This window comes from Mytilus edulis, chromosome 10 (assembly GCF_963676685.1).
Source record: "Mytilus edulis chromosome 10, xbMytEdul2.2, whole genome shotgun sequence".
NCBI classification, from domain to species: domain Eukaryota; kingdom Metazoa; phylum Mollusca; class Bivalvia; order Mytilida; family Mytilidae; genus Mytilus; species Mytilus edulis.
Genome location: NC_092353.1, coordinates 58,039,436 through 58,066,160, shown reverse-complemented (window position 1 = coordinate 58,066,160; position 26,725 = coordinate 58,039,436). Strand labels below are relative to the sequence as shown.

Here is a 26,725-nt window from a genome sequence, read left to right as displayed (position 1 = left end):
TGTGTTATTCTAATATAAGATTGTACGGACTCAAAAATGTCTTTGTTTTGCTGAAAAGAAAGGTACCGTCATCAGCTAACAGAAGCTCAATGGATATAGCATAACGTTCTAATTTAGAAAACAGTATTTCTCTTGCTTCGTTGTGAAAAGCGCACTCTAAAAAAATAGTGTATACTGTCCTCAACAGGGTGGCCACAGCTGCATGCCGGATTTGCTTTAATATTAACACGATGTAAATCTGAATTTAAAGAACTGCACATATTTCTCAAACGTGTATGAATGATATTAAGTTTTCTATCCCCACAACTAAAATAGGAAGGTGGCTGTATCAATTTGGACTTCATCTTTCGTTTAAAAATATTTATATTTTTGGACGTACGTATGTCGGGGGTAAGTCTATTCCATTCAATAGTAGTGGATGGGAAAAAGGATTTTCTAGTTATGTCTAGTCTATAACCGGGTACTATATAATTATTACTGTTTCGCAAATCGTAGTTAGATACTTGACCAACAAGCGGGGGCATTAAATCACAGAGATAATCAGGGGCAGTCCCATTATGTAAAGAATAGAACATATTGAGCTTAGAATAGAACATATTAAGCTTGAAAAGGTGCATGGGGGCCTTGCTAGCCAACGCTGTGATCCTTTAAAAAAAAAAAAAATGAAAATTGGAATTTTGATAAATTAAAACTTTGATCTCCAAAAACAAAATCAAACCAGATGCTCCGCAGGGCGCAGCTTTATACGACCGCAGAGGTTGAACCCTGAACGGTTGGGGCAAGTATGGACACAACATTCAAGCTGGATTCAGCTCTAAATTTGGATTGTGATTAAATAGTTGACACAGCATAGGTTTCGGACACAGAATGAATGTGGTCTAATGAACTTAAAATTCTTTTTTTTGCCTTTGAGCAATTCACTATGCTGTTGAATATCAATCCTCTCAAAAAATGTTTGAAGAAATTTTCTTTTTGTTTATGAAATCTGAAAAGAGAAAAATTTAACCCCCCCCCTTCCCATTTTTTTTTTCACATCCCCTTTCCCTTTTTCCAAAACTGATCTCAATTCAAATTTCTAATGGCGTTTGCAACAATAACTACTCATTTAAATACATCATAAAATATTAAAATGTAACAAAAGGTGCTTGTTATCACTGAATGGTAAATATTGTTTTAATTTATCAGTTGGTAGTAAAAGTGAATATACATTGTATATTGTATAAAACAATGATTTAAGTTGATTTAACTACTATTCTGGACAAAGAAAGATAACTCCAATCAATTGAAAATTTCTTGCTATTGCACAATATTGTGCAATTAGATATTTCTTGCTATTGCGCAATACTGTGCAATTGAAAATATTTGCTATTGAAGATTTCTTGCTATTGCGCAATGCTGTGCAAATGAAAATTTCTTGACTTTAATGTAGACCAATTTGAAAACGGGACTAAAATTATGAATCTACATACACAGTAAGATTTGGCATATCAAAGAACTCCAATTATTCAATTTTTGATGAAATCAAACAAAGCTTAATTTTGGACCAACTTGAAAACTGGGCCAATAATAAAAAATCTAAGTACATTTTTAGATTCAGGATACCAAAGAACCCCAAGGATTCAATTTTTGTTAAAATCAAACTAAGTTTAATTTTGGACCCTTTGGACCTTAATGTAGACCAATTTAAAAACGGGACCAAAAATTACGAATCTACATACACAGTTAGATTCGGCATATAAAAAAACCCCAATTATTAAATATTTGATGAAATCAAACAAAGTTCAATTTTGGACCCTTTGGGCCCCTTATTCCTAAACTGTTGGGACCAAAACTCCCAAAATCAAACCCAACCTTCCTTTAGTGGTCATAAACCTTGTGTTTAAATTTCATAGATTTTTATTTATACTTATACTAAAGTTATGGTGCGAAAACCAAGAATAATGCTTACTTGGGCCCCTTTTTTGGCCCCTAATTCCTAAACTGTTCAGACCTCAACTCCCAAAATCAATCCCAACCTTCCTTTTGTGGTCATAAACCTTGTGTTTAAATTTCATTGATTTCTATCTACTTATACTAAAGTTATAGTGCGAAAACCAAGAATAATGCTTATTTAGGCCCTTTTTTGGCCCCTAATTCCTAAACTGTTTAAACTAAAACGCCCAAAATCAATCCCAACCTTTGTTTTGTGGTCCTAAACCTTGTGTCAAAATTTCATAGATTTCTATTAACTTAAACTAAAGTAATAGTGCGAAAACCAAGAAAATGCTTATTTGGGCCCTTTTTGGCCCCTAATTCCTAAAATGTTGGGACCAAAACTCCCAATATCAATCCCAACCTTCCTTTTGTGGTCATAAACCTTGTGTTAAAATTTCATAGGTTTCTATTCACTTTAAAATTACTAAAGTTTATAGAATGCGAAAACTAAAAGTATTCGGACGACGACAACGCAGACGCAGACGACGACGCCAACGTAATACCAATATGTCACAAACTGTATAGTTTATATGGCAATAAAACTTTGAACTTTGAATATACGACCAAAATTTATTTAGTCATTAGTAGTCCTTAGTACGTATACAAAAAAAAAATCCGGAAAAAAATCATGGTTATGCGGACTATTTGTTCTGAAACTAAAGATTCCCCAATGTTTACGTTCGAGTTTTACCTGAACAGGTAAACTATGTTAGTTGACATTTCGCCAGAATTTGGATATGTTATTCTAGTCGCGTCATCAACATGGTTTTTAATGAATTGGTTAGAAATGAGGACCCTTTTAGCTCGCTCCGAATATGGAGTTCCGGTAAGTATGCCCTTTCAACTTTGACCTATATGTTGTTTACAATAATCCTATCCTCGTTCAAGATTTGGAACGTCGAGTCAGCATAACTTTATACAAGAAAATCATGGCAGTAACTTTCGCTCTTCCCGCAGATTTTGGATATGTTATCCTTACATCTATTGCTTCTATTTTTGTTTTGATGTGGAAGGGTTATAAGGTCGGTGCAGCAAGGAAAAAGTATGAAGTGCCGGTAAGTTGATACTCCTACGGATTTGTATAGTAAGACTTTACAAATCCTTGATACTTCTTACTTCATAGAGACCCGCCCATTCATTTAATATGACAAATAATCGTGCTTTGCTCATGTTGCTGCATTGCAATGAGACAAGTAGTCTTTATTGAAAAAAATCCAGAAATAGCACGCTCCTGTCAGTGCTTCAGTGATTCCCTATATAATCAACAAAAATTTTCCCACAAAAGGGGGGGGGGGGGGGGTGCAGGGTCCTCCTCCTAAATCCGCCTCTGCATATTTTTACGCAATTATAAAAAAAAGATTGCCAATGAGACAGCTCTCCACAAGTGACCAACATGACCAAAATAACACAAAAATTAACAGCTATAGGTTACCGTACGACCTTCAACAATGAGCAAAGTTAAGTTAAACAAAGTATTAACAAAAACATGAATCAACAAATTCATGATTTATTTGATGGAAACATGCATCTGCTCTAAAGAAAGAATTATAAATAAAACATATCATCTTGGACTGTTATACTAATATTAGTCAGATAGTCCAAGATATTATGTCATATACATGAGCATACATAATCATGATAAAATTCAGTAGTGAGTACATTTGTACAGTTACATGCAACTTAGTAAAAAAAGAAATAATTACAGAAATACATGTACATTTAGTGTCAGCAACATGGTAAACAGGGACGGTAAAGAGAGGGTTCCAACCATATGTCATGTATGTCCCATTCAAAAGCATTGGTCATAAAAAAGGGGGATTCTAGACCCCACCCTGGATTTGCCACTGATAAATGAATTAGGGTGGAAAAGCTTACAAACTAAAGGTAAAGAAGCATACACCAATGTCATGCATTTCTAATATATTCATATTTGTCTATGATGAATATCATACATTTTGTCATTCATTTAAATAAGGGGCGTAAAGCAGGGGGGTGGGGGAGGGGTTCTCTTAACGGAAGAACGCGAAATAAAATTGTCATTTTATGATGAACGAACAATTAAAAATGTCTTGTATGTTGATCTTTTTACTGATTTCACTAAACATGGTGAATAAAGAACCTTTTGTCATGGCTGCATATGAAATCAAAATGGCAAAATATGTTGCAGGAAAATAACCCTTTACCACCCTCTTAAATTGACAAATGTCAATTGTTGACCTCACTGTATATCTTTTAGTTACTTTCCCACTGAAGTAATTACATTACAATTCTTTCACAATATTGCATATATGTTTATGTAAGATTAGTTTGTTTTTTAAATTGATATAATTTATTTTACAGTATCCAAAGATGTACAGCGATGATGATAGATTTAACTGTGTACAAAGAGCTCATCAAAATACGTAAGTTAGCCGAAATTTAAAAAAAATCAGTATTACTATCAGTACTCTAAATATTACTGTTGTACATGTTGTAAATATACTGCTCTATACATGCGCGGATCTAGAAATTTTCATAAGTGGGGGCCCACTGACTGCGCTAAGAGGGGGCCCGCTCCAGTCACGCTTCAGTGATTCCCTATATAACCAACCAATTTTTTTCACAAAAAGGGGGGGCCCGGGCCCCCTGGGCCCCCCCTCTAAATCCGCCTCTGCTATAGTTTAGTATGGACCAGGCAGTCCCTGTCAAGGAGGTAAGTGGCCATTTTCCAAAGTATTTTTCTAACTCATCATAGATCAGTTTTAATCGCATAACAAATATACATTGTTCAAAGAAGTGGAACTGAAAATAATAGAGTTTTTGAAATCAACTTGGATTTGAATATCAACATGTGCAAATAGCTTAAACAGTCTATTGAACATTTGTTGAACTGAGGACAGGGTGAAATATTTACTTTTATTATGGAACTTAATGATCTTGTTGTTATTTTTTATTTTCATTATGTTATGTTGTGTCACATACTATAAATATGTAGTTTTATGGCAATAAAGATTTGAATATATATAATGAATTGATAATATATTCCAACATTTTTTTTTCTTTTTCATGTTTTTTATAATTTTTGTGAAGATCAAAGTGGAGTTGCAGAAACTTTTATAAAACAGCCCAGTGGCGGATCCAGAAATTTTCATAAGTGGGGGCCCACTGACTGACCTAAGAGGGGGCCCACTCCAGTCACGCTTCAATGATTCCCTTTATAAGCAAACAATTAATTCCCAAAAAGGGGGGGCCCAGGCCCCCTGGCCCCCCCTAAATCCGCCTCTGCAGCCCTGATGTAAACTATGTTGAATCTACTGCCTGTTTTTATTGAAAGTGTTTTTGTGAAGAAACATATTCATATTGTAAAATTTGCTTAAATTTGCTATACACTCGGTGCAACATGAAAATTAATCTTTAAATACCAACTGTGTAAATTGTTATTCAAAAGGTATATTTTGTTTACTTCATCATTGTTCATTGTGTATCATTCATTTCTAAAATAATCCTTTTTATTACAGGCTTGAAAACTATCCACAGTTTCTGATCTTGTTGGTGTTTGCTGGTTTGACATTTCCAGTAAGTAAAACAGATAACAAATTGCTACAAAATATTAAAAGTTTTGACAATAAAAGTTAATTGCCATGCAATATATTAATTCTGATAAATAGTTCATGATATTAAATTCAAATTCTTCCAACTAATAATCCAATGGTTAGCCTAGCTTTCCATCTTAAAAATACTACAGAAGTTGCTGCCAAAACATGTAAATGTTTATTTTTTAAGATAATCAGATATCATTTCTGAATGACATAAGATTTTCTAAAAGCTTTTAAAAGTATAAATTTGTTCATATATATATATATATCTTTTTAATTGTTTAATTTCATTTAAATTCTAAATATCTGAATGAATAAAAAAAACCTTTGCATTTATGACCTTTGGTACAACTGTCATTTGACTGTAGCAATTATTTTTAAATTTGAGTTATCTCCCCTTTTCTATTCCAACCACATACTTATTTCTGTACAGGAAAGTCAAAAGGTTTTAAGTCAAAATAGCTCATAGGGTTTCTTCTACATCATGTACATGGTCTATGTCTTCTGATATGGAAGAATTTTTTTGAAAATTTCAAGGAAAAACTTAGTCTAAATAATAATTTTGACGTCTTTAAAGCCTTTTTTCTATTGAACAACTTTAAACTTCTTTTCAGTGACACCTCCCTGCTCCCTGCATAGAAGGATTGTGTCACAGAAAAAAAATTGTAATAGTCTTTCAAGATGCAAAAAGAGTGAATGGAAACTTTGCCTAATGACGTTTGGCTAAATGTATTTTACATTTCAAAAAGGTGTTCTTGATTAACATGCCTAAAATATTTGCTTAATTCACAATTTAATGATTTACATATACTTTTAGAAATTATCAGCTGCAGCAGGAATGGTTTGGATTGTTGGACGTGTTTTCTACGCATTGGGATACTACAGCGGAGGTAACAAATTGACATATTTAATATTACTATCACTTTTTTGTGTTTAAAATTTTTAAATCTGGACCGTGTTTTGCTGATGTCAAGTAAATGTGAGGTGATAGGAAAATGTGCTTTTTAAAAACAAAAGTCAATTTCTTTTTACTGCTTAATTTTGTACAAATAAAGTCTGAGGCAGATATTAGTACACTTTTTAATTATAATTAAAGCGTTGGTTCACTTTCGTTTGTAATTGATTTTAATTATAATATTGCACACATTGAATGATACAAAATGAAAAAATGGACAAAAAATATACTTATAGAATACATGGTTTGAAATTTAATTTAATTTGGTGTGTCAACTCATGCCCTTCTGTAAGGTATGGTCTTTACAAACTCTTTGTATTTTCTCCTTGTTTTACTTTGGCATAGCAATTGGGTGATCATGTTTTCATTTTATTTAAGTTATGTTTCCTTACTTGTTGATTGTTGATAAGACAACACATTTCTATGGACACTCAGGGTGTATAAATTCAGTATAAATGTTATTTTTTCTCTGATTTTGTTTTCCTTTTTGCAGATCCCAAGAAAAGAATGAGAGGTGTTTTTGCATATATTGGTCTCCTGACACTCCTGGTTTGTTCCATTATTACAGCATTGAAAATGCTTGGATTTGTCAACTTTGTTTAAACAACATGAACAACCATTACTCTGAATTTGTTATACATTGAATAATTACTCATTTAAACATTTAAGATTTATTTGCTTTTTATGTATCATAACTTTTCATGACAGTACAAAGTGATGTAACAATTTTTTTTTTATAAAAGTGATAAATTTGCAAATTTACAATTCATGTGTTTTTAAATTTACATTTGTAGTGAATATGTATATATATGTCTAACATATTGAACAATAAAAAAATACTTATATTTATAAAGTTTCTTTGATTGATGGACCTGATTGAAGAACGAAATAATCAACAGAAAAAAAAATATGATATACAGCAACAAACAACAACCACTGAATAACAGGCTACTCGCCTGGGACAGACACATACATTGTACATACAGAGAGTGGCAGATTTAAACATGATAGCGGGCAGCCAACCCTCCCCTAAATAAGACTGTGGTGTAAAAATAATCAGTTAATAAGGGATTTACTCATCAGATGGATACTAAACAAAAACAAGTAATGAAACACTTAGAGGACGTTGCAGGGTACTTAAACAAAATGTACAACCCCACAGCACAAAGACACAAAGTTTAGATCTGAGAGTACTCACAGTTACTGATAACTAGTTCAAAGCCAATAACAACAAACAAAAAAAATCATATTTCTAATATAAAAAAGAAGATGTGGTATGATTGCCAATGAGACAACTGTCCACAAGAGACCAAAATGACAGAAATTAACAACTATGGGTCACGGTACGGCCTTCAACAATGAGCAAAGCCCATACCGCATAGTCAGCTATAAAAGGCCCCAAAATGACAATCTAAAACGATTCAAACGAGAAAACTAACAGCCTAATTTATTTAAAACTATAATATCAATCAGAACAAATATAACATCCAATGGATTTAGTTAAATATGTTATTATGAGTCAGAGATATATGACCATGTACCACAGGTATCACAAGTGGTACTTAGGGACAGGACACATTTTGTTTAGCACTTCCCTTTTTTCCAAAATCTGTAATTTTTTGTTTTCTACTAATTTTAATTATTTCGCATTTTTCTGTGTTATAAGAACACAAATATAATCAATTTAATAACTTTTATTTGCTTTTAACTATCAATTCCAAGTTTAGGGAGATACTAATAAAGAAAAAGACAGGACCAAATAGAGCGATGCAAAATAAAAACTCAGGACAGAGACTACAACTAAGAAAATGCAGATATTTTTTCATCCTAGCATACATACCTTTCTCATTTGAGAAGAATGCTTTCAATGAGTTGCAGCAAATATATTTGCATTTAGAATTACCAAACGACCATTTAATTAGATAGAAAAAGTTGTGTGGAGGTGTAGTGTAAAGAGTTGAAAAACCAAAACTGTCAACAGAATCAAACGGACCACTTAAAGCACGTAGTTTGTCTTAAACATCTAAAGAATAATTAGGTTATTTTAAGCGTAACCATTTGAGATAAGTCCGTGATGTTTGGCATATCTCATTTCCACGGAGATTATAAGGCCTTGAACCATAATGATTGTTCATTAAAAGATGTGTTTGAATACTTTACATGCTAAAGTATTGACATTCCGATGTCCAAGTCTATCACGGTGAATATTCAATGGTATGCGAGACATACGTTATTCTCTGTGCACGTCAACAATAATTAATTGGTTCAACTCTTTGTGTGTAGAGAGAAAAGGGGGACAAAGGGTGGTCTTATCAGAAAGACTACATCATTGTGGAGTAGTGACTGTTATACTAGCTTTTGAGCTCTCCTTGCTTTCTGACATCATTTTGAGCTAATACCGTCACTGACGTTCATTCGTCGTCTTTAACGGTCAACTGTTTTCACATTTTATCATTTGAAACCACAGGACGTCTTCTGACATCACTGGTATTAACCAAACTTCGGATTAATGATCCCTAAATTGTCTGCATTTAGTGATCTTGCCAAACATCTGACATCGCTAAGATGAATAAAACAAAACTTAAGCGAAAATGAAAATCATTTTACTAGTAGCTATATTGTGATGTTACACTATTGTTTCAGGAAACGGTGACGGTTGGTACCTATTACGTTTCAACCCGATGCATTTGTTGGCACCTGTTTTAAGTAAGGTACCTGATGTTCAGTAGTTGTCATTTGTTGGTGTGGTTCTAATTAAGCGTTTCTCGTTATTTATATATAGATTGGCCCGTTGACACTCATACCACATCTTCTTATATCGACAGATCAAAAAGTTATATGTGTTGGTTCATCTAACGTGCAGATAAGTTAAAGGACACTAGATTGTGTCCGTATTCTGATCGGAGGTAGCTGTTTAGCAAAACTGATGCTCGTTGTTTTTGTTAATATAACCATTAAAGTAAATATTTTGATATATGGTATTTGAAAATCACAATGAGGTTCTCTGCTCATTAAAATCTTTTATGAATATCATATACGTATTTCAAGTAGAAATGTCACATTCCGGCCTTTATAAGACTTTACTTGTTTAATCGAGCTCACTTGACAAAAAGCATCTGACATTTGACAAACAGGAAAGCAGCAGATTCATATCGGTACATATTTGTTAATGGTATGGACTTTGCTCATTGTTGAAGGCCGTACGGTGACCTATAGTTGTTAATTTCTGTGTCATTATGGTCTATTGTGGAGAGTTGTCTATTTGGCAATCATACCACATCTTGTTTTATATATATATCTAAATGGCTTTGTACTAGCTGTCCGTAACTGGCAGTACTCTCAGATCTGTACTTTGTGTCTTTTTTGTTTTGGATGTATAAGCACATATAAAAAAGAAGATGTGGTATGATTGCCAATGAGACAACTGTCCACAAGAGACCAAAATGACACAGACATTAACAACTATAGGTCACCGTACGGCCTTCAACAATGAGCAAAGCCCATACGCGGCATAGTCAGCTATAAAAGGCTCCGATAAGACAATGTAAAACAATTACGTCCACTTTATTTTGTTAGATGTATTTCTATCTGAATCCATCTGATGACGGCTAAGCTTATATCAACTGATTTTTATGGTTTGTTCTTACGTTGTACTAGTACTGTTACACCACTGTCAAATGTTAGGGGATGATCGGCGCCTCAAAACAAGTTTAACACCCCCACATCATTTATGTTCCTGGCCCATGTTAGGAGCCTATAATAGCTCGGTGGTTGTCGTTGTTTCATGTCTGCCATATTTGTTTTTCGTAAATTGTTTTGTTCATAATTAGGCTGTTAGTTTTTTTCATTTGAAATAGTGTACAAGCAGTTTCTATAAAGTTTATTTCAATGCAACGATGTCTGGGTATTGAGATTCAGATTATAAAAAATCCTTTTGCAGTATTATTTCAATTTCTGAAAAATAACATTTTCAACCCGACTTTATATACCCAAAATTATGCAGTCAATCAAACGCGTGACAATCTTTACAAGTAAGCTTGAAATTTTATTATACAATGTAAATATAAACATTTTTAACAAATATACATTTTATTTCACAATCTCATACATTATTTACATGCAAACTCTTTCCCTCTTTATTGTAATAAACTACAACTGTCTTTATAACTAATGATATTTCAAGACACACGTGTTAACCCTTTTTCAATGACTGGTCTCTTATTCTGTTGATGGCTTTCTCAGCAACTCTCTATAAAATAATAATTTTTTTTAGTCTAAATACATTACAAGGATATAAAACCAGGATATGACGGTCTTCATGTGGGATCCTTCATTTCTTTTTTTTTTTTGTTTAACTTTTCTTTATTCGTAATGCCTATTCGTCTCTTTTCTTTATATTTAAGCACTCCGGGTTATTCTCTTTTCTTTCTTTTTTTGCGTATTTTTTCTTTATATTGCAATGTATTATGTCCCCTTTAATTAGCATATTTTGCCCATAGATGATTATTGTCTATTCTGTCAACCCCATTCAGACCTTCAGATATTTCAGAGATATATCATAAGGGGGAGGTTCCAACCACCCGACACCTCCTGGATCCGTCAATGTTCTGTGATAGCTAGCCTTTTGTAAGATTTTTTAAAATTATTTGTTATTGTTAAAAACAGATTTTGGCATTGTTGAATAATGTAATTACACTATATTGTAAAAAAAATCATTGGGAAAGAGCAGATGCAAAGGTTGCATTTATTGTCTCAAATAAATGCACTACGAAATAAAATGTAAATGTGTTCTGAGGCATATTATTATAATATTTAAATGTAGATTTTTTTTACATTTGAGTAAAGCGAAGGTTACCCATATTTCAAAAAACTAAGCTCTTGAAATAACAATATATAACAAGCAAATTTGATGTATAAATATATAATGTCGTTACAAAAAAAAATACCCATGTTTCAAGAAACTAAGCTTATCTCTTGAAATAACAATACAACAAGCACATTTGGAAAATAAATATATAATGTCGTTACAAAAAAGATTACCCATATTTATTGATCATTGACTTGATCCCCTGTCCCATCTTGACTCTGTCATTTCCATCAAAGTATTTCTGATTATCAAGCGTTATTTTTGTTACCATTTCATCTGTAAGCTTTCTTCTTGCATCCATCTGCGTTAATGTATAAACCTACAAAATGAAGTCACGTGTTATTAGTTTGATTGTTGTTTTGGTTATTTTTTCATAAATATGGCTGTCCTTAATTTTGGCCAAGAGGAAAAATCCGTGACCAGTTTAAAAAAAAATATTACCGTTTTTCAAAGGCAGAACATGCAAACTAGACATTAAAACTAATAGGTCGAATACAAACTGACAACGCTATAGCAAAAACGAAACATGGTCGATAGAAAAATAACGGACGAACACAACTAAAACTGCATGCTGTTCAGTTCAGGCGCTCCGGAAGGGTAAACAGATCCTGCTACCACATTTAACATCCATTTTAATTGGTGATGTAAGTACAAAGTCGGTGATTAGTATTATTCGAGGAAAAGAGGACCGGATTTTGAACACGCGCCGTAACCCTTGATCTAGAATCGTCTTTGTTACCACCAACCCGCAATGAAGGAAATTAAGGCAGGAATTGCAAGCTCTGAAATGTTGTATCAAAAAATGGGAGATAAAATATATGTTCTCCATTTACAGACGAGGTTGAAATATTGCTATACATATATAATTATCTTATTAGTATAAGACCATTATAACTGTAGTAGGTGGTATTTGTTAGTCTGTGATTACAATATACAGGTTTATTAAAATGTATATAACCATACCACACCATCATCTCTTGAAATCAACAACAAGACCAATTGCTTGCAGGTAGCAAAAGATCCCCAGTACATACTTAGATAATAGGAATACACCCTGGCATCTTGTATTATATCTGACATGCTATTTGATGCACTGAAATATAAAATATATTTAGCAAAATTAAATATGTAATGCACTATATATAGGAATTTGAATAATCGATTATTTTTATTAGTGACGTCCAGCGGCAAATATTTCAGATGGGGTAAATGCGTTTTTATCTGACAGCAAGACCTGAATAAATTGGCAATCATTAAAGACATTTCAGCATATGTTAACTTAAGATGAACATCAATAATAAAAATGTCGTTACTTTTTTTTTTCATTTCCCAAATTATGTTTTTTGTTTTTATATGTATCCATTATAATTGTTTCTTGACAGTTGCGAGTAACATTACACAAATGACTACAAGAGGGCAGTTCTTCTTTCCTTTTTTAAATTCAACGTCCGTCATTGCAAAAAGTTCTTGCTGTCCTCGTACACGACACTTTAATATCCCTAAAAATAGAGAACTATTTTCAGAACTATTTTCAGAACTATTTTCATTTGAAAAACAAGATGTAATTTACACAAAAATAAATATTTTCTTGAGTAATATAAACTGTACAGATTAGCAGAGTTCTCGAAATTTCCTTCACCCTCCCCCCCCCCCCTGATGGTCCATGAAGAACATTTGCTGGTTCTTACTTTTATTTCAAAAATGTGTTTGCCCTTTACGAATTTTGGTGGTCAAAAGCTTTCGAGAACCATAGTAACGATTTGATAAATTTGTAAAAAGTGAGGCTCCTCATGGGGTTATCCAAATAATCACATAATCACAATTTTTGCCAATATACTTACATCGTCATTAAGATTGTTTTTTTGAAAGGTAATCAAATAATCAAAAAGACAGTCCTAGATTATCAAACAATCAAAAATTCAAGAAATATTTGGTCTGGTAATCGAATAATCACTATAAAAACGGCCACATAATAATGATAATCACATAATAATAAAAAACCACGAAGAGGCTAAAAAGTGTTCATACTTGATAATCCTATACATTTTGGGCATAATGGCAACCATGACAATATATCCGGTTCTGTTATTGATGCACATTGCGCAGTTACATCTGGAGTTGGTATAGATCTCAACCAGCTTGTCGCTGATATCATTAACTGTAAAGAAAATCATCTGACTGATTAAATAAATCCTAATTCTGTACTGACTGTTAACATTTATATCTGTCAATAAATCAAGTCTTTCGTAACCTTTTTTTTGTGTAAAATCTACGTGTAGAAAAAGTGTTTGTATGTATACATTACATTGCTGGACCCATGGTCGGTCTAGCTTTGAAAATCTGTGGATTCATTATTATTCGTGAACAGACATCAAATATCCACAAAAATGGATGAAAAGTTTGTCCTGCATTTGTTTAAGGACGCTCGCTTGTCTTGTTTTGAAATTTTTGACAGATTTTCGGAATCCTCTTGTTTTATTCATTTGTATGCCTTAACAAATTTTGCCCGGTGACCCCCATTTTTCTTTTTATAATTCTTTTACATGTATAATGATAAGCTGTCTGTTAAAGTCTAATAAAATTTTAATTATTTTTTAGTAGTTTTTGAGGACTTAAACTTGTCAATGATAAACTTATGAAAAATCAAGAGAAAACATTTTCCCGCCAAAATTTCAATGGGTAATATCTCGAAAACAAGCATGGTGACCTATATATTTTTTCTGCTCTTTTGATTCCTTTATTAATCCCCTATCAATATAAACTAGTGTTTTGAAAAGTTAATTACTTTGAAGCTGAGACGCCAACTCCCTTAAGTTGTAATCTCTGCCTTGCTTCTTTTTATTGGTTTATCCTGACTTTTTCCTTCATAAATTCTCATCCTGCCTTTCTTTTGCAAAGTGTCTCATCCTGTCCATTTTTTTCACCCAAAACTCCTGTCTTGTAGTTTTTTTTTAAAACATCCTAGCCAACGCCCCCACAGCCAACCCCACCAGTCCCTATTACAAATCAAATGGTAGCTCCCTTAAGATTATTTATTACTATCATGCCCTCTCTGATTAAGTGTTACCCTGTCTACACGTTAAACAAGCCTGGTGAAAACTTTTTGAATGGCATTTAAAAGGCCTGTTACAATGCAAAATATCTATCCATATATGCAACGATTTGTTTCCAGAGACTATCTAAATTTCTAGCCCTGCCTTCTTGTCCACTAAGCTAGACTTTACATATTAATGAACCAAACACCCGGCCCCAACTAGTCATATAAGGGCCGTCAGACGTCAGAACAATCTTGAACTACATTTGTGTAAATCTAAGAAGACAACAATGGAAGATGACCAATAACGATAATTTTTATTGATTTGGACAGTTTCTAAGTATTCGTTAAAAAAACTAACAAAACGAAAAGTTACAACCAAAATGCCAAAATGGGGAAAGAGCAGTGAGATTTGGTTCCAAATTTATGGAAAATATGTACACTCAGTCTTAGGTAAATAATTGTATCAAACATTTGATTTTGCTTATAATATATATATATATATATGTGCTATGATGTTCATATTCCCGTAGCATGAGCATATAGCAACTTTCTGGGTTGGACCCCGTGGGTGAAAAAAAATGTAACCATGCATTATACTTTGTACGTCTATATGAAAATATACAAATATTCAAGATCGACCACATATCGTAAAGATATTTGAATATCGGACGTTTTGCTTTCTATAGCAAGTTTCTTTAGAATGCTTACCATGATATCAAATTGGTTTAGCCAATCAAATTTAAGATGTAAATATACAACTGACTTATTGTTATGGAGATCGAGCATACTCGTGGTTTCGCGTGGTTTCGGTAAATTGATTTTACGAGTAGCAAAGCTTACCATCTTGCTCTGATATTACTTTGTTTGGATCACATATCCATGATTTTTCAACATCTGCCGACCTTCCGCAATCTTCGACTTGATATATTGGGTTTGGGAATTCTTGAACTTTCCACTGATTTTCTATACCGCTACAAACGGACAATAAACTGACCACCAAGAGAATGCAGTATGTATACATCTCTGTTATCTAAAACAATTAAGAAAAAAACAAAATTTAAAAGACAATTCTAATAGTATTTTAAGGTAAATGATTTAACATTTCAAGACCATACATAAAAGACACTAAACAGGAATACAATGTTTTATTGAAGATACCTTTAAAATTCAGTAAATATCAAAAGACAATTTTAAGGCCATGCTAGTAATATTTGAAAAAAACCACAAAGTTTTGTGCACTTTTACATTAATGATACTAGCTATTAATGACGTGAAACATGAAAAAATGTATTTTTCATGTGCATTCACCATGCAAATGCTTTGCACTCTTCAAAGTCACGTATACAAATAAGGAGATATGGTATAGTGGAAGTGAACACATCCCGCTGCAAGTGTTTGCACATGTCCTAACTCAGGAAGCTGATGTACAGTAGTTGTCGTTTGTTTATGTAATTTATACGTGTTTCTCGTTTCTCGTTTTTTTTATTTTTATATAGATTAGACCGTTGGTTTTCCCGTTTGAATGGTTTTACACTAGTAATTTTAGGGCCCTTTATAGCTTGTTGTTCGGTGTGAGCCAAGGCTCCGTGTTGAAGGCCGTACATTGACCTATAATGGTTTACTTTTTTTAAATTGTTATTTGGATGGAGAGTTGTCTCATTGGCACTCACACCACATCTTCCTATATCTAACAACTGTCATTTAAGAAAGCAAATTATGTATAGGCCATTGCAATTGCTAGTGTAGAAAGAATCAATTTCCGACCTTTTTTCATGTGTTTATATATACATGTTTTGTTCATCAAAACTATCTACTTCACATGTTTCACTCATCTAGTTGATTTAATTGCCTGATTGTATTTAGCGCCTCTTTCAGGACAATTACAGCGGTCACTTTTTATGGATAGAGAGAATCAGAGCTGTCCGGTGAAAACCACCGACATTCAGATGATATAATTTGGAGACGATCTCACAACGGTGAACCTCAGTGTTGACAGGCTAATGACCACTGTAGATGAACTATCAAGACAATTCGATCAGCCACAAGTGACCTCTCATCTAGTTAAGTTAATTAAGTCCCGTTTGAATGGTTTTACACTTGTCATTTTTGTGGCCCTTCATTGCTTGCTGTTCGGTGGGAGCCAAGGCTTCGTGTTGAAGACCGTACTTTTACCTATAATGAAGTTTTCTCATTGACACTCATATCATATCTTCATATATTTAAGTACCACAGCAAAGCAAAATCAACACTCAACATATACATTTAACATAATGTCATGTTCTATAACCTCTTTGTTTGTTTTTGTTTGTCCTTTTTACGTCTGTTTTTTTTTTTTTGTCTTTTCAAGAATTTGCCGTTGATGACAGATTTTTTTGTGTGTGCATTTTTGGATAACTGTCAAATATATGATTACCTCACAGATATAACTATTTGCACCTTAAGTTTATTGCCCTGGTTATATATTTTGTTTTGGCACTGCATGCGCCCTTTGTACGTGAAAACGATTGACACTTTCATTATGTCGAGAACATATATACCAAAAATGATTATGTGGTTTTTGATGTTTGTTCTTGCTCTAGATCTGTAAACAAGTTGCAGAAAAAATAACATTAATCGCCGAAAATGATATTTGCAAGGCGTAGCTTTTAACCATCAATTCATGTAAATGTATACTTATTCCGATAAAGATCAATTGAAGACTTTCTTGCAAGACTGTCTTAGATTTATATCAGTTTAGGAACATACTTTCATTGTCTTTGGTAAGTACTTTTTGCATAGATCTCGTAAAAAAGCACTGAAGAGACATTAACTTGTTTGGACTTTTTGTTAAAGAACATGAACACTCATCAACGTATTTTAAATTATTGTGCAGCATGCACATATCTAATAAATGTTAAAACCGGTCATTCAAAGCTGAAACACCGTTTTTACATACACTGGTATATTTGAATTTTTAACATTTGCTTTTTTCTTTTTGTCACATTTGAAAAAGTTTAATTCTACCAATTTATTTTTGCATATTTTTTTTCTGATATGTTTTCTAAAATAAAGATTTCTTACACTCTAAAAACTTTTAAAAGCTGACATTTTTTTTTCAAATTTTAATTTCTAATCCTTCCATTCCTCTTTTTTGAAAAAAAACAACACGTCAAGCTGTATACTACGGAAGCCGATAAGGGCCATTCAAAAAAAAAATTTATGTCGTAATACGGGGGGGGGGGGGGGGGGGGTTCTAATTATTGGGGGCATTATGATGACGTATAGTTGTTAATATCTGTGTCATTTAGTCTTTTGGCAATCATAATACATATTCTTTTATAAATAGCGATGTCGTTATTACGACATAGCGATGTCGTTATAACGACATAGTGATGTCGTTATTACGACATGATATGTCGAAATTACGACATAGCGATGTCGTTATAACGACATGTTATGTCGAAATTACGACATAGCGATGTCGTAATAACGACATGTTATGTCGAAATTACGACATGCTATGTCGTAATTACGACATAAATTTTTTTTTTTTAATGGCCCTTATCGGCTTCCGTATTATGATGACCTATAGCTGTTAATTTCTGTGTCATTTAGTCTCTTGGCAATCATAATACATATTCTTTTATATATAGCGATGTCGTTATTACGACATAGCTTTGTCGTTATAACGACATAGTGATGTCGTTATTACGACATGATATGTCGAAATTACGACATAGCGATGTCGTTATAACGACATGTTATCTCGAAATTACGACATAGCGATGTCGTTATAACGACATATTATGTCGAAATTACGACAAAGCGATGTCGTAATAACGACATGTCATGTCGAAATTACGACATGCTATGTCGTAATTACGACATAATTATTTTTTTTTGAATGGCCCTTATCGGCTTCCGTAGTATACTGATGGTTGGAATAAAAACTAACCTAGTATATACCTGTGTGTGAGGAGCATATATATGTAATTAATTAATGATTGTTGTTAGTTGCTGTGTTACATATTTGTTTTTCGTTCATTATTTTGTACATAAATTAGTTAGTAAGTTTTCTCGTTTTAATTGTTTAACATTTGTCTTTTCGGGCACGTATGATATTCCTCATTGTTTAAGGCCGCACGGTGACCTATAGTTATTAATTTCTGTGTCATTTTGTCTCTTGTGAAGAGTTGTCTCATTGGCAATCATACCACATCTTCTATTTTTATATATGTATATGATGGAATAAATGATAAGAATGGCGTAATTATTGTACGTATGACTTCAACCCAATCGGGGTATAACTGTGCATTACTCAATAAACATTAATATATCAACATTATATGAGTATCATTCAAACTAACTTTAAAATTGAATATAATAATTTGATTAAATAACTTACCATTCAAAATTGGCTAAAATCCTTCACTTCATACAGAACGATGTACTAATACTAACTAAAGAAATGTATCAAGGGGCGGAAATTACAGTACAAGTACTAAAAGTATGCAACTATAAGTACTATAACATGTGGAATGTATATAGAAAACACTCTAGACGTTTGTACTAATTAGTAGTTGCATCCATTGTACTGTAAATATACAATCAAAGGCAGGAAGCTGAGCTGGGGTAATTGAGTCACAGCACGTCCTTTGTGCATCTGCTATTGTGTTAACTATTCTTAGCTGTGAATAAATACTCGGTATGAGATAATTAAACGTTTATTATAACTTGAAACAACAAAACAAAAAATAAACAATCAAAAAGAACAAAAGTCATGTTATCAAAATACGAGAAAAAAAAAAAAAACACCCAAAAAGAAACACAGAAAAAAATCAAATTTTTACGTAAATACATGTTATAAGTTATCAAAATAAACAAAAAACAAAAAAGAAATGCAAATCATAACATGCATTTACGTAAAAATTTGATTTTTTTCTGTTTCTTTTTTGTCAGTACACAAGAAAGAATCAAATGTTGTTAAGAATTCTAAAACTAGAAAGTACCTCAGGCAAATGAGAATTAGTGCCAGCTATTGAGCAGGATCGTTATAGAAAGATTGAAAAAGATTAAATTAATTTGAAGGAGTTGTAAATTTTGTTCTTTAAATTCAATTGAAAATGAAATTCATTTTCTGATGGAATGTCCAGCATTTGAACAGCAACGATATGTTAGGTTAAATTCTGCGTTTAATATAATGTAATGCTAAATATTTTTTTTTACAGAAAAAAGATTTATTTGGATTCGTTCTAGTGAACATGTTTCTTTTCGAACGAGCCTGATTAGGTGGTGTTACATCTTATAAAGTCTATCTAAATCATTCTTATAAAGATCCATCCAAGCCGTTGCTAGGGGCCGTCTTAAACTTGCAGTTTGGTTAGATTTTTTTTTTTGCTTTTTGTTGAAGGCTTCACTTTGACTTTGAGATAAATAAAATTGAGAATGGAAATGGGGAATGTGCCAAAGAGACAACAACCCGACCATAGAAAAAAACAACAGCAGAAGGTCACCAACAGGTCTTCAATGTAGCGAGAAATTCCCGCACCCAGAGGCGTCCTTCAACTGGCCCCTAAACAAATATATACTAGTTCAGTGATAATGAACGCCATACTAATTTCCAAATTGTACACAAGAAACTAAAATTAAAATAATACAAGACTAACAAAGGCCAGAGGCTCCTGACTTGGGACAGGCGCAAAAATGCGGCGGGGTAAAACATGTTTGTGAGATCTCAACCCTCCCCTATACCTCTAGCCAATGTAGAAAAGTAAAAGCATAACAATACGCATATTAAAATTCAGTTCAAGAGAAGTCCGAGTCTGATGTCAGAAGATGTAACCAAAGAAAATAAACAAAATAAAAAGAACAGATATAAAAACGCTATGACTTTGCTCTTTTGTTGTTTCTTTTTTGCTGCGCATGTATACAGATTTCGACCAGTCAGGGAACAGCAAGACAACTTTTATACATGACATGATGACAAAAAAGGTGTACCGATAGATGAAATGAGCACCAACAGTTTTGAGAAAAAGCCAATCTTTTCAGAACATACCGTTGAACTTAAAAGCACGCAAGATTGTATTATTAACAAAACATTAATTGAACATAGTTTTGGTAAGTTATCTTTTAATTGAATCCATAATCATTCTCAGGCGCATATCCGGGATTTGATATTGGGGGAAAAAGGGGAGGGGTGTGGCGATTTAGAGGACACATTTTGACATACATATGATGCTTTTTTATGGGAAGTGGAGGGGGACGCCGGGTGCACTACATTTGAATTCACGATTGATTCTAAAATTAAAATTGAGAATGGAAATAAGGAATGTGTCAAAGCGACAACAATCCGACCATAGATCAAACAGCAGCCGAAGGCCACCAATGAGTCCTCAATGTAGAGAACTCTGTGGTTTTAAAAATCAACATGTAACAAGTAAACGTTGAAGAACAAGGAAATATAGAGCAATATTTCCTTTTAATTCAATATAATCGAGGTAAATATATGTCCGATGGTGGCTTCATAGTTCCCAGTTTTATGATAAAGGTTATAATATGTAAACCAAAATCTGAATGTGCTTAGCATCAATGTTATGCCACTTCATATTGTTTATAGACAAGGTCAACGCAATTTTTGCGTTACGTAACACAAGCTAGAGATTGAGGTATGCGAAATGATTCAAGTATGTAGATATATAACCCTTGATCAAGGTCAAATATCTTAAATTTGAACTAACAGTATCGTATATTCATCTTAAAGTGTCAAAAGACTGGACAATAAAGAAGCTAATTAAATGACGAGGATGCCTAGAGTAGTAATGGCATGCACACATGATGCATAAGCTAGGATAGAGAAACTCGAAACATATCTTGGAAAAAATGAACCCGAATGACATACCAGACCCTGAAACACTACAAGAAAATACTGATAGTTTCTTTAACAGTTTAGTTGCGGGACCAGTAGATGACGAAAATGCAGTCAAAAAGAAGAGCAACGGACAAACAGTTATGGATAACACAGATACTAACAGTTTAGTTGCGGGAACAGTCGAACACGAAAATGCAGTCGAAAAGAAGTGGAGCGAGCAAGGGGATAATTTAGTTATGATCAGTAATAAAGATATAAACGCTGACGGAGAAAAATTGCATGTAACTAGCAGTTATATTCACAGCCCTGACTTAGCTGAGAATGAGAAAATCATTCTTTCAATGAAAGATGGTGATAATTTTTTTACTCAAAAGTCAAATACCGATGCACCAGTAGTCGACAGTGATAGTGCCGAACTAAAGGATTCCGTAATTCATAAGTCTGGGGAAAATAATGCAGCGTTAGAACACGATGACGACAGAGTTTTTCCAACAGACGATGGGAACAAACAAGGTTTTGATTCCGAGAAAAAGTCAAATATTTCAGAAAATACCGCAGAATTTAAAAGCCCGTCAGATTGTATAAATGATGTCACATCAAATGGGCACATTAATGGTGAGTTTTTGACGATTTGCAAAATACATTTAATATATAAAATCGCTAGTCGCTTATATTTCTAATTTCAAAGAGAGTATAATCAAATATCTGCAATCAACATCTAATACTGTTAACCAAATATTTCCCATTATTGTTACGATTTTCACGATAAAAAAATAACGAGAAATAAATCGTCGCCAATATGTGATAAAAATATACCCTTATATTTAGACGTTTCAATAAAGTTAGAAAATCGCAAGAAAGTAAAATGTCGCGAACTCCAAACAGATAAACACGAACAAGTTTTCTTGACAATTAGTTAAAACTTCTTTTTGGTGGAAGCACACATAATATTTTGTTGTGACCACAACCCTGTCATCTTTCCGATGAATTTGGCATCCCCGACTGAAAATTAACACCAAATTTGTACATACAGAAGTAACACGACGGATGCCAAATGTGGAGCAGTATTATGATGTTAACCAATTCGGAGAACCTGAGATAACCACCGCTTTTTGGTGGGGTTCATGTTGCTCAGTTTTTAAGTTTTCCATTTTGTGTTTCTATACTATTTCATGTCTTTTCGTCAGTCGTTTTACTTTTTCCCGGCATGCATTGCAATGTCAGTTTGTCTTCGACAAAGGAGTTTTAACAACATTATAGTATCTTCCGCTTATAAAATATATTACAATTGGAACATTGATTGGCTAATGGCTATACAGATCTTGTTCCAATAATTGAGTTTCAGTGAAACATCTGGAAAAATAATGGAACATTCTAATTCTTTATACGTTACGTTCAGAAAAGTTAATTTTAAATTACAATCTCAGATTACAACTGTTTGCGTACCTTTGGTTCAACTAAATTGTTAGCATACAATCATTCATGTTAATTTTATATTTTTAAAGTTCATAGAAGAGGTTAAATTGTAATATACAACATGTGAAGTTTGAAAGTTTTGTGTTTTGTTCAGTAAGATAACAAATACATACGTGTACTTCATATGTAGATCAATGTAAGAAAATTGGGGGGTGTCCTTAATTTCTGTATTCCTTAATGTATTTAGAGCATTTAAATTTAGCTTAAAAAAAAGAATTCTTTTAAATTCTCAAGAAAATGAGTTTACTATTTATATGACCTTATTCTTATATTTTCCATCATTTTTTTTATATACTTTAGCAGCTATTATTCTCTATTTTTTTTGTATTTTTTGCTAAATGTTCTCAAGGCATTCTCTGTTCCGGACCCTCTTGTATGCATTTGGACAAAGAAAGATAACTCAATATGTCACATTTATTTGTTTCTAACCATTGAATATTTATATAATTTACTACGACGGCCCGAGCGAGGCCGCGACAGTAAAAAATGAATAAGTATTCATTTATATTATACCTCTGAATGGAAATGGGATGTCATATTTGTTTGAAAAACAGCTTACAGTTGCAACTGCTTGACAGCGTTGCATTTAACTTATACTACGTATTTAAACAGTATAAGTTATTTTATACTGTATTAAATTCAAAATGCATTTTTAAAAAGGATATACGTGACCAGATTAAATGGACACTGAATAAAATTTAAATGATTAAAGTATTTAATTCTGCATTGACACACTAACGCGGATATAGGTTATATCGAACTATTGGAAATCTAAACACACAGCAGCGAGGTCAATGAACGCGTTGCCAATGTTTACAATTGTAAAATGGCTACCACTACGTATCTTTAGACTAGCAGTCGATTCCAATCTGTGATACGTTTCAACAGAAAATGGAGGATGATGAAAATATATAGAGTATTGCAGTAGATTTTTCATATATTTGAAGACTGTTATAATATATAATTAATCAAAATGAGTTCTCATTCAGGAATGCTAGGTAAGAAAAACTTTATATATGAAATTATACTCATATACGTTATGTTTATCTTCAAATAGAAATTAATTATTAGTATACATGGTATATGCATTTTTACTTTCTTTCATTATTTTTTTAAGATAGTGTTTTTAAATATAAACATGCATTGAAATTGATTAAAAATAGATTGACATCACAAGTTGCGACCCGTTGCTAATTTTAAATTTAAAAACTTGTACTTTGAACTGTAAAATGACAGAAAACTATAATACATATGATTGTCTCAATGGGGGTCTTCAGTTTTCTATTTTATTTAATGTCTCACCTATGGGCATTATGTTTTCTGGTCTGTGCGTCCGTTCGTCCGTTCGTCGACACGTTCGTGCGTCCGTCTGTTCCGCTTCAGGTTAGAGTTTTTGGTCAATGTAGTTTTTGATGAAGTACACATGCATGTTCCTATGGTATGATCTTTCTAATTTTATTGTCAAATTACAGTTTTGAAATCAATTTCCGTGACGGTCCATGACCTCTGAACATAGAAAAAGATAGTGCGAGCGGGGCATCCGTGTACTATAGACAAATTCTTGTTAAAACCTATTTTTCTCTTTTCTTTTCTTTATTTCCTTTACTCATTTTCTCTTTTCTTTATCCATTTTCTCTTTTCTTTATCTCTACCTCCCCCTTTTCTCTCTGTATTCATTGCTATAATGCTATTTTCCTGTATAATTGCATGGTCCATTTTATGTTCTGTAAACTGCATACAGGCCCTCATATACCTTGATGCTTAGTCTGATTGATGTGCCACTATTTTGTCATATTCAGCAGGTAAAATTTGTGTATTATGTAATGTTGATTAATACTATAAAATGAAAACACAGGAAAATATTCGTAGTTTTGTGCAAATTAACACATGCACATATACATGCAATTATCGTCGGACTCCATTGTAATAAATTAGGTTGACATACTTCGTCGGTTTCTCAGACATCACTTAAGTTTTTGTGCATTTGTCTGTCAAATAAAATAAACAAAGAAGGATCAATATTTTAAACTAAGATATAAAGATGTATAAATATGTCTAATTCTATACATGCAATTATATTTCGTAGTCAAAAATTCGGTCGAAGTACTTCGTCTGTGTATCAGCTATCACTGGTTTTTGTGCATGTTTCTGTCAAATAAAATAAACACAGGCGGATCAATATTTTTAACTAAAATACAAAGCTGTATAAATATGTCTAATAAATCTGCCATCCTGGTGTTATATTATTTATAGGGTCATCGATCTGTACTAAGACTCGCTTGGTTTTTTTTTTGTATCATCGATTGAAAACTTATCCTAAAGAATCCAGTCGCAATATTCCGGTCACGCATATCACTCGTTGACAATTAACACGAGAAACGGTATTTCGTAGACGGATAGATAGATTGATTGATTTCTGGTTGCTTAACGTCCAGTGGCAAATATTACATGTAGAATCAAGACGAGAACTATAAGTACAAATAGATATAGGTCACGTAATAGAGGTTTTCCGGGATAAGGTCGAAGAAATTTAGACTGCCACTCCAATATGAGGTTACATTGGAAAGGGACAACAATTTTCATTGCAACAGGCGATTTACGGATCCCGTTTAGAGTTGTTTTTCTCAAGGTACAGAGAGCATATGGCAATCTTTTTACACGAGTTATCGGAATAAACGTCTACTTTCTAACAGGACGTGACTGCGTACATGAAAAACTTGCCGCGACAACCAAACGGTAATGCATGGTACTTTTATTGCATGGACTGTGAACAAGACAAGGGTTCGGAAACCGAGGGTGACCTATAAACAGTGGCGGATCCAGAAATGTTCATAACAGGGGAGAGGGGCACTGACTGCGAAAGAGGGGCCCGCTCCAGTGTCATGATTTATTGATTCCCATTTATAATCAACCATTTTGTTTGCACAAAGGGGGGGGGGGGGGGGGGGGCATGCACTGGAATTCCCCCCTTTAGTTCCGCCTCTGATAAAGTGTTAATATTGAGGGAAAGTGTAGTTAAGGTTCAAAAATATGAAGAGATTGGCAAACTTTGTTTTTGAAGAATCTTAAATGACAGAAACAATTAAAAATGCAGAAATGAAGGACCCTCATAATACGAATAAACAAAAAAGACAGACAATGTTTTTAGTACACGGTATAAACAATGTATTAACTATGTCATAATACAAAAATGTACTGGTTAGGAACATTGTGTACGAATGGACTTTGAACCTCACAGACGACTAGTTTTATATAGATTTCAACGCAGATTATATTATGGCATTGTTTGTAGTATAACTGTGTCTGTAGACCAACCATTGTGTATATTTCAATATCTGTCTGTTAAAATAAAATAGAGATATTTTAATTAATTTATATTGAATTTTAACATGATACTTATTATTGAATTAATAAAATTAACCATTTTAACATATGTTACGTATTATTAACGGGGAAAAATAGCATTTATAAACATAATTTATTTTCCAATCTAGTTAAAATACATCATAAGTCCAAGTTCATGTGGTAAGAAACTTGCAAATAGATTTTATGTATTTCCTCTTTTATAGCTTAGTTCTTTAATTATATCGATATTTACATTAATAATAAGAATAGTATTTTTCCTTTTTTACTTCTATAAATTATGATAGAGCACAAAATAATTCAAATTAGAGAAATGATTCAAAGATATTTATTAAAGATCAAAATGAATCTGGTTTTTCTTTATTTTTTCAAACTAAAATAATTGACGTTTAGTAAGCATACTAGTGCTTTGTAAGTTTTACCGTACAAAAACCTTTCTAATGAACAATTGAGTGAAAATGCATGAACCTTTAGGAGAATAGAAAGAAAATAATAGCAGTAGACAGTATGTTCTTTTGAACATCGCGCACTTTTGTTCTATCATTATCCAAACATATATACAGCGAACAATATCTTATTCAATGGACTTTGTACCTTCTTATTATAAATTCAGTGCAGATTATATTTCATG

At 32.9% G+C, this 26,725-nt stretch overlaps 3 protein-coding genes across 8 annotated transcripts in view; 2 read left to right on the top strand and 1 right to left on the bottom strand.

Annotated features, from left to right (window-relative positions):
- Window positions 1-2,626: 2,626 nt before the first annotated feature.
- LOC139491539 (glutathione S-transferase 3, mitochondrial-like) lies at window positions 2,627-7,237 on the top strand. 2 transcript variants are annotated; one of them, XM_071279290.1, is made up of 5 exons: window positions 2,627-2,800; window positions 4,315-4,376; window positions 5,472-5,529; window positions 6,367-6,439; window positions 6,998-7,237. In XM_071279290.1, the coding sequence occupies exons 1-5, from the start codon at window positions 2,681-2,683 to the stop codon at window positions 7,105-7,107; spliced, it is 423 nt and encodes a 140-aa protein (XP_071135391.1). In that variant the 5' UTR covers window positions 2,627-2,680; the 3' UTR covers window positions 7,108-7,237. The 2 variants fall into 2 exon arrangements, with proteins under 2 accessions (XP_071135391.1, XP_071135390.1); XM_071279289.1 differs by lacking the exon at window positions 2,627-2,800 and adding an exon at window positions 2,840-3,029.
- A 3,291-nt stretch (window positions 7,238-10,528) lies between these two features.
- Window positions 10,529-18,942, bottom strand: LOC139491538 (uncharacterized). Its single transcript, XM_071279288.1, has 6 exons — window positions 18,793-18,942; window positions 15,249-15,438; window positions 13,400-13,529; window positions 12,335-12,464; window positions 11,545-11,690; window positions 10,529-10,753 (listed from the first exon to the last, which is right to left on the bottom strand). Exons 1-6 carry the CDS (start codon window positions 18,793-18,795, stop codon window positions 10,723-10,725), a joined length of 630 nt encoding a protein of 209 aa, XP_071135389.1. The 5' UTR covers window positions 18,796-18,942; the 3' UTR covers window positions 10,529-10,722.
- LOC139491537 (choline/ethanolamine transporter flvcr2b-like) overlaps window positions 17,009-26,725 on the top strand; it is a 29,801-nt gene continuing 20,084 nt past the window's right edge. The window contains exon 1 of one of the 5 annotated variants that reach the window (XM_071279283.1): window positions 17,009-17,167. Coding sequence is in view for 2 of the 5 variants with exons in the window: in XM_071279281.1 (XP_071135382.1) it covers window positions 21,267-21,870 (604 nt within the window). In the remaining 3 variants the exon portion in view is untranslated. Of the gene's footprint in view, window positions 17,168-19,659; window positions 19,767-21,233; window positions 21,871-23,233; window positions 23,730-26,234; window positions 26,257-26,725 lie in introns of those variants that run through there. The other 4 variants (XM_071279285.1, XM_071279281.1, XM_071279282.1 and 1 more) reach the window with 4 other exon arrangements.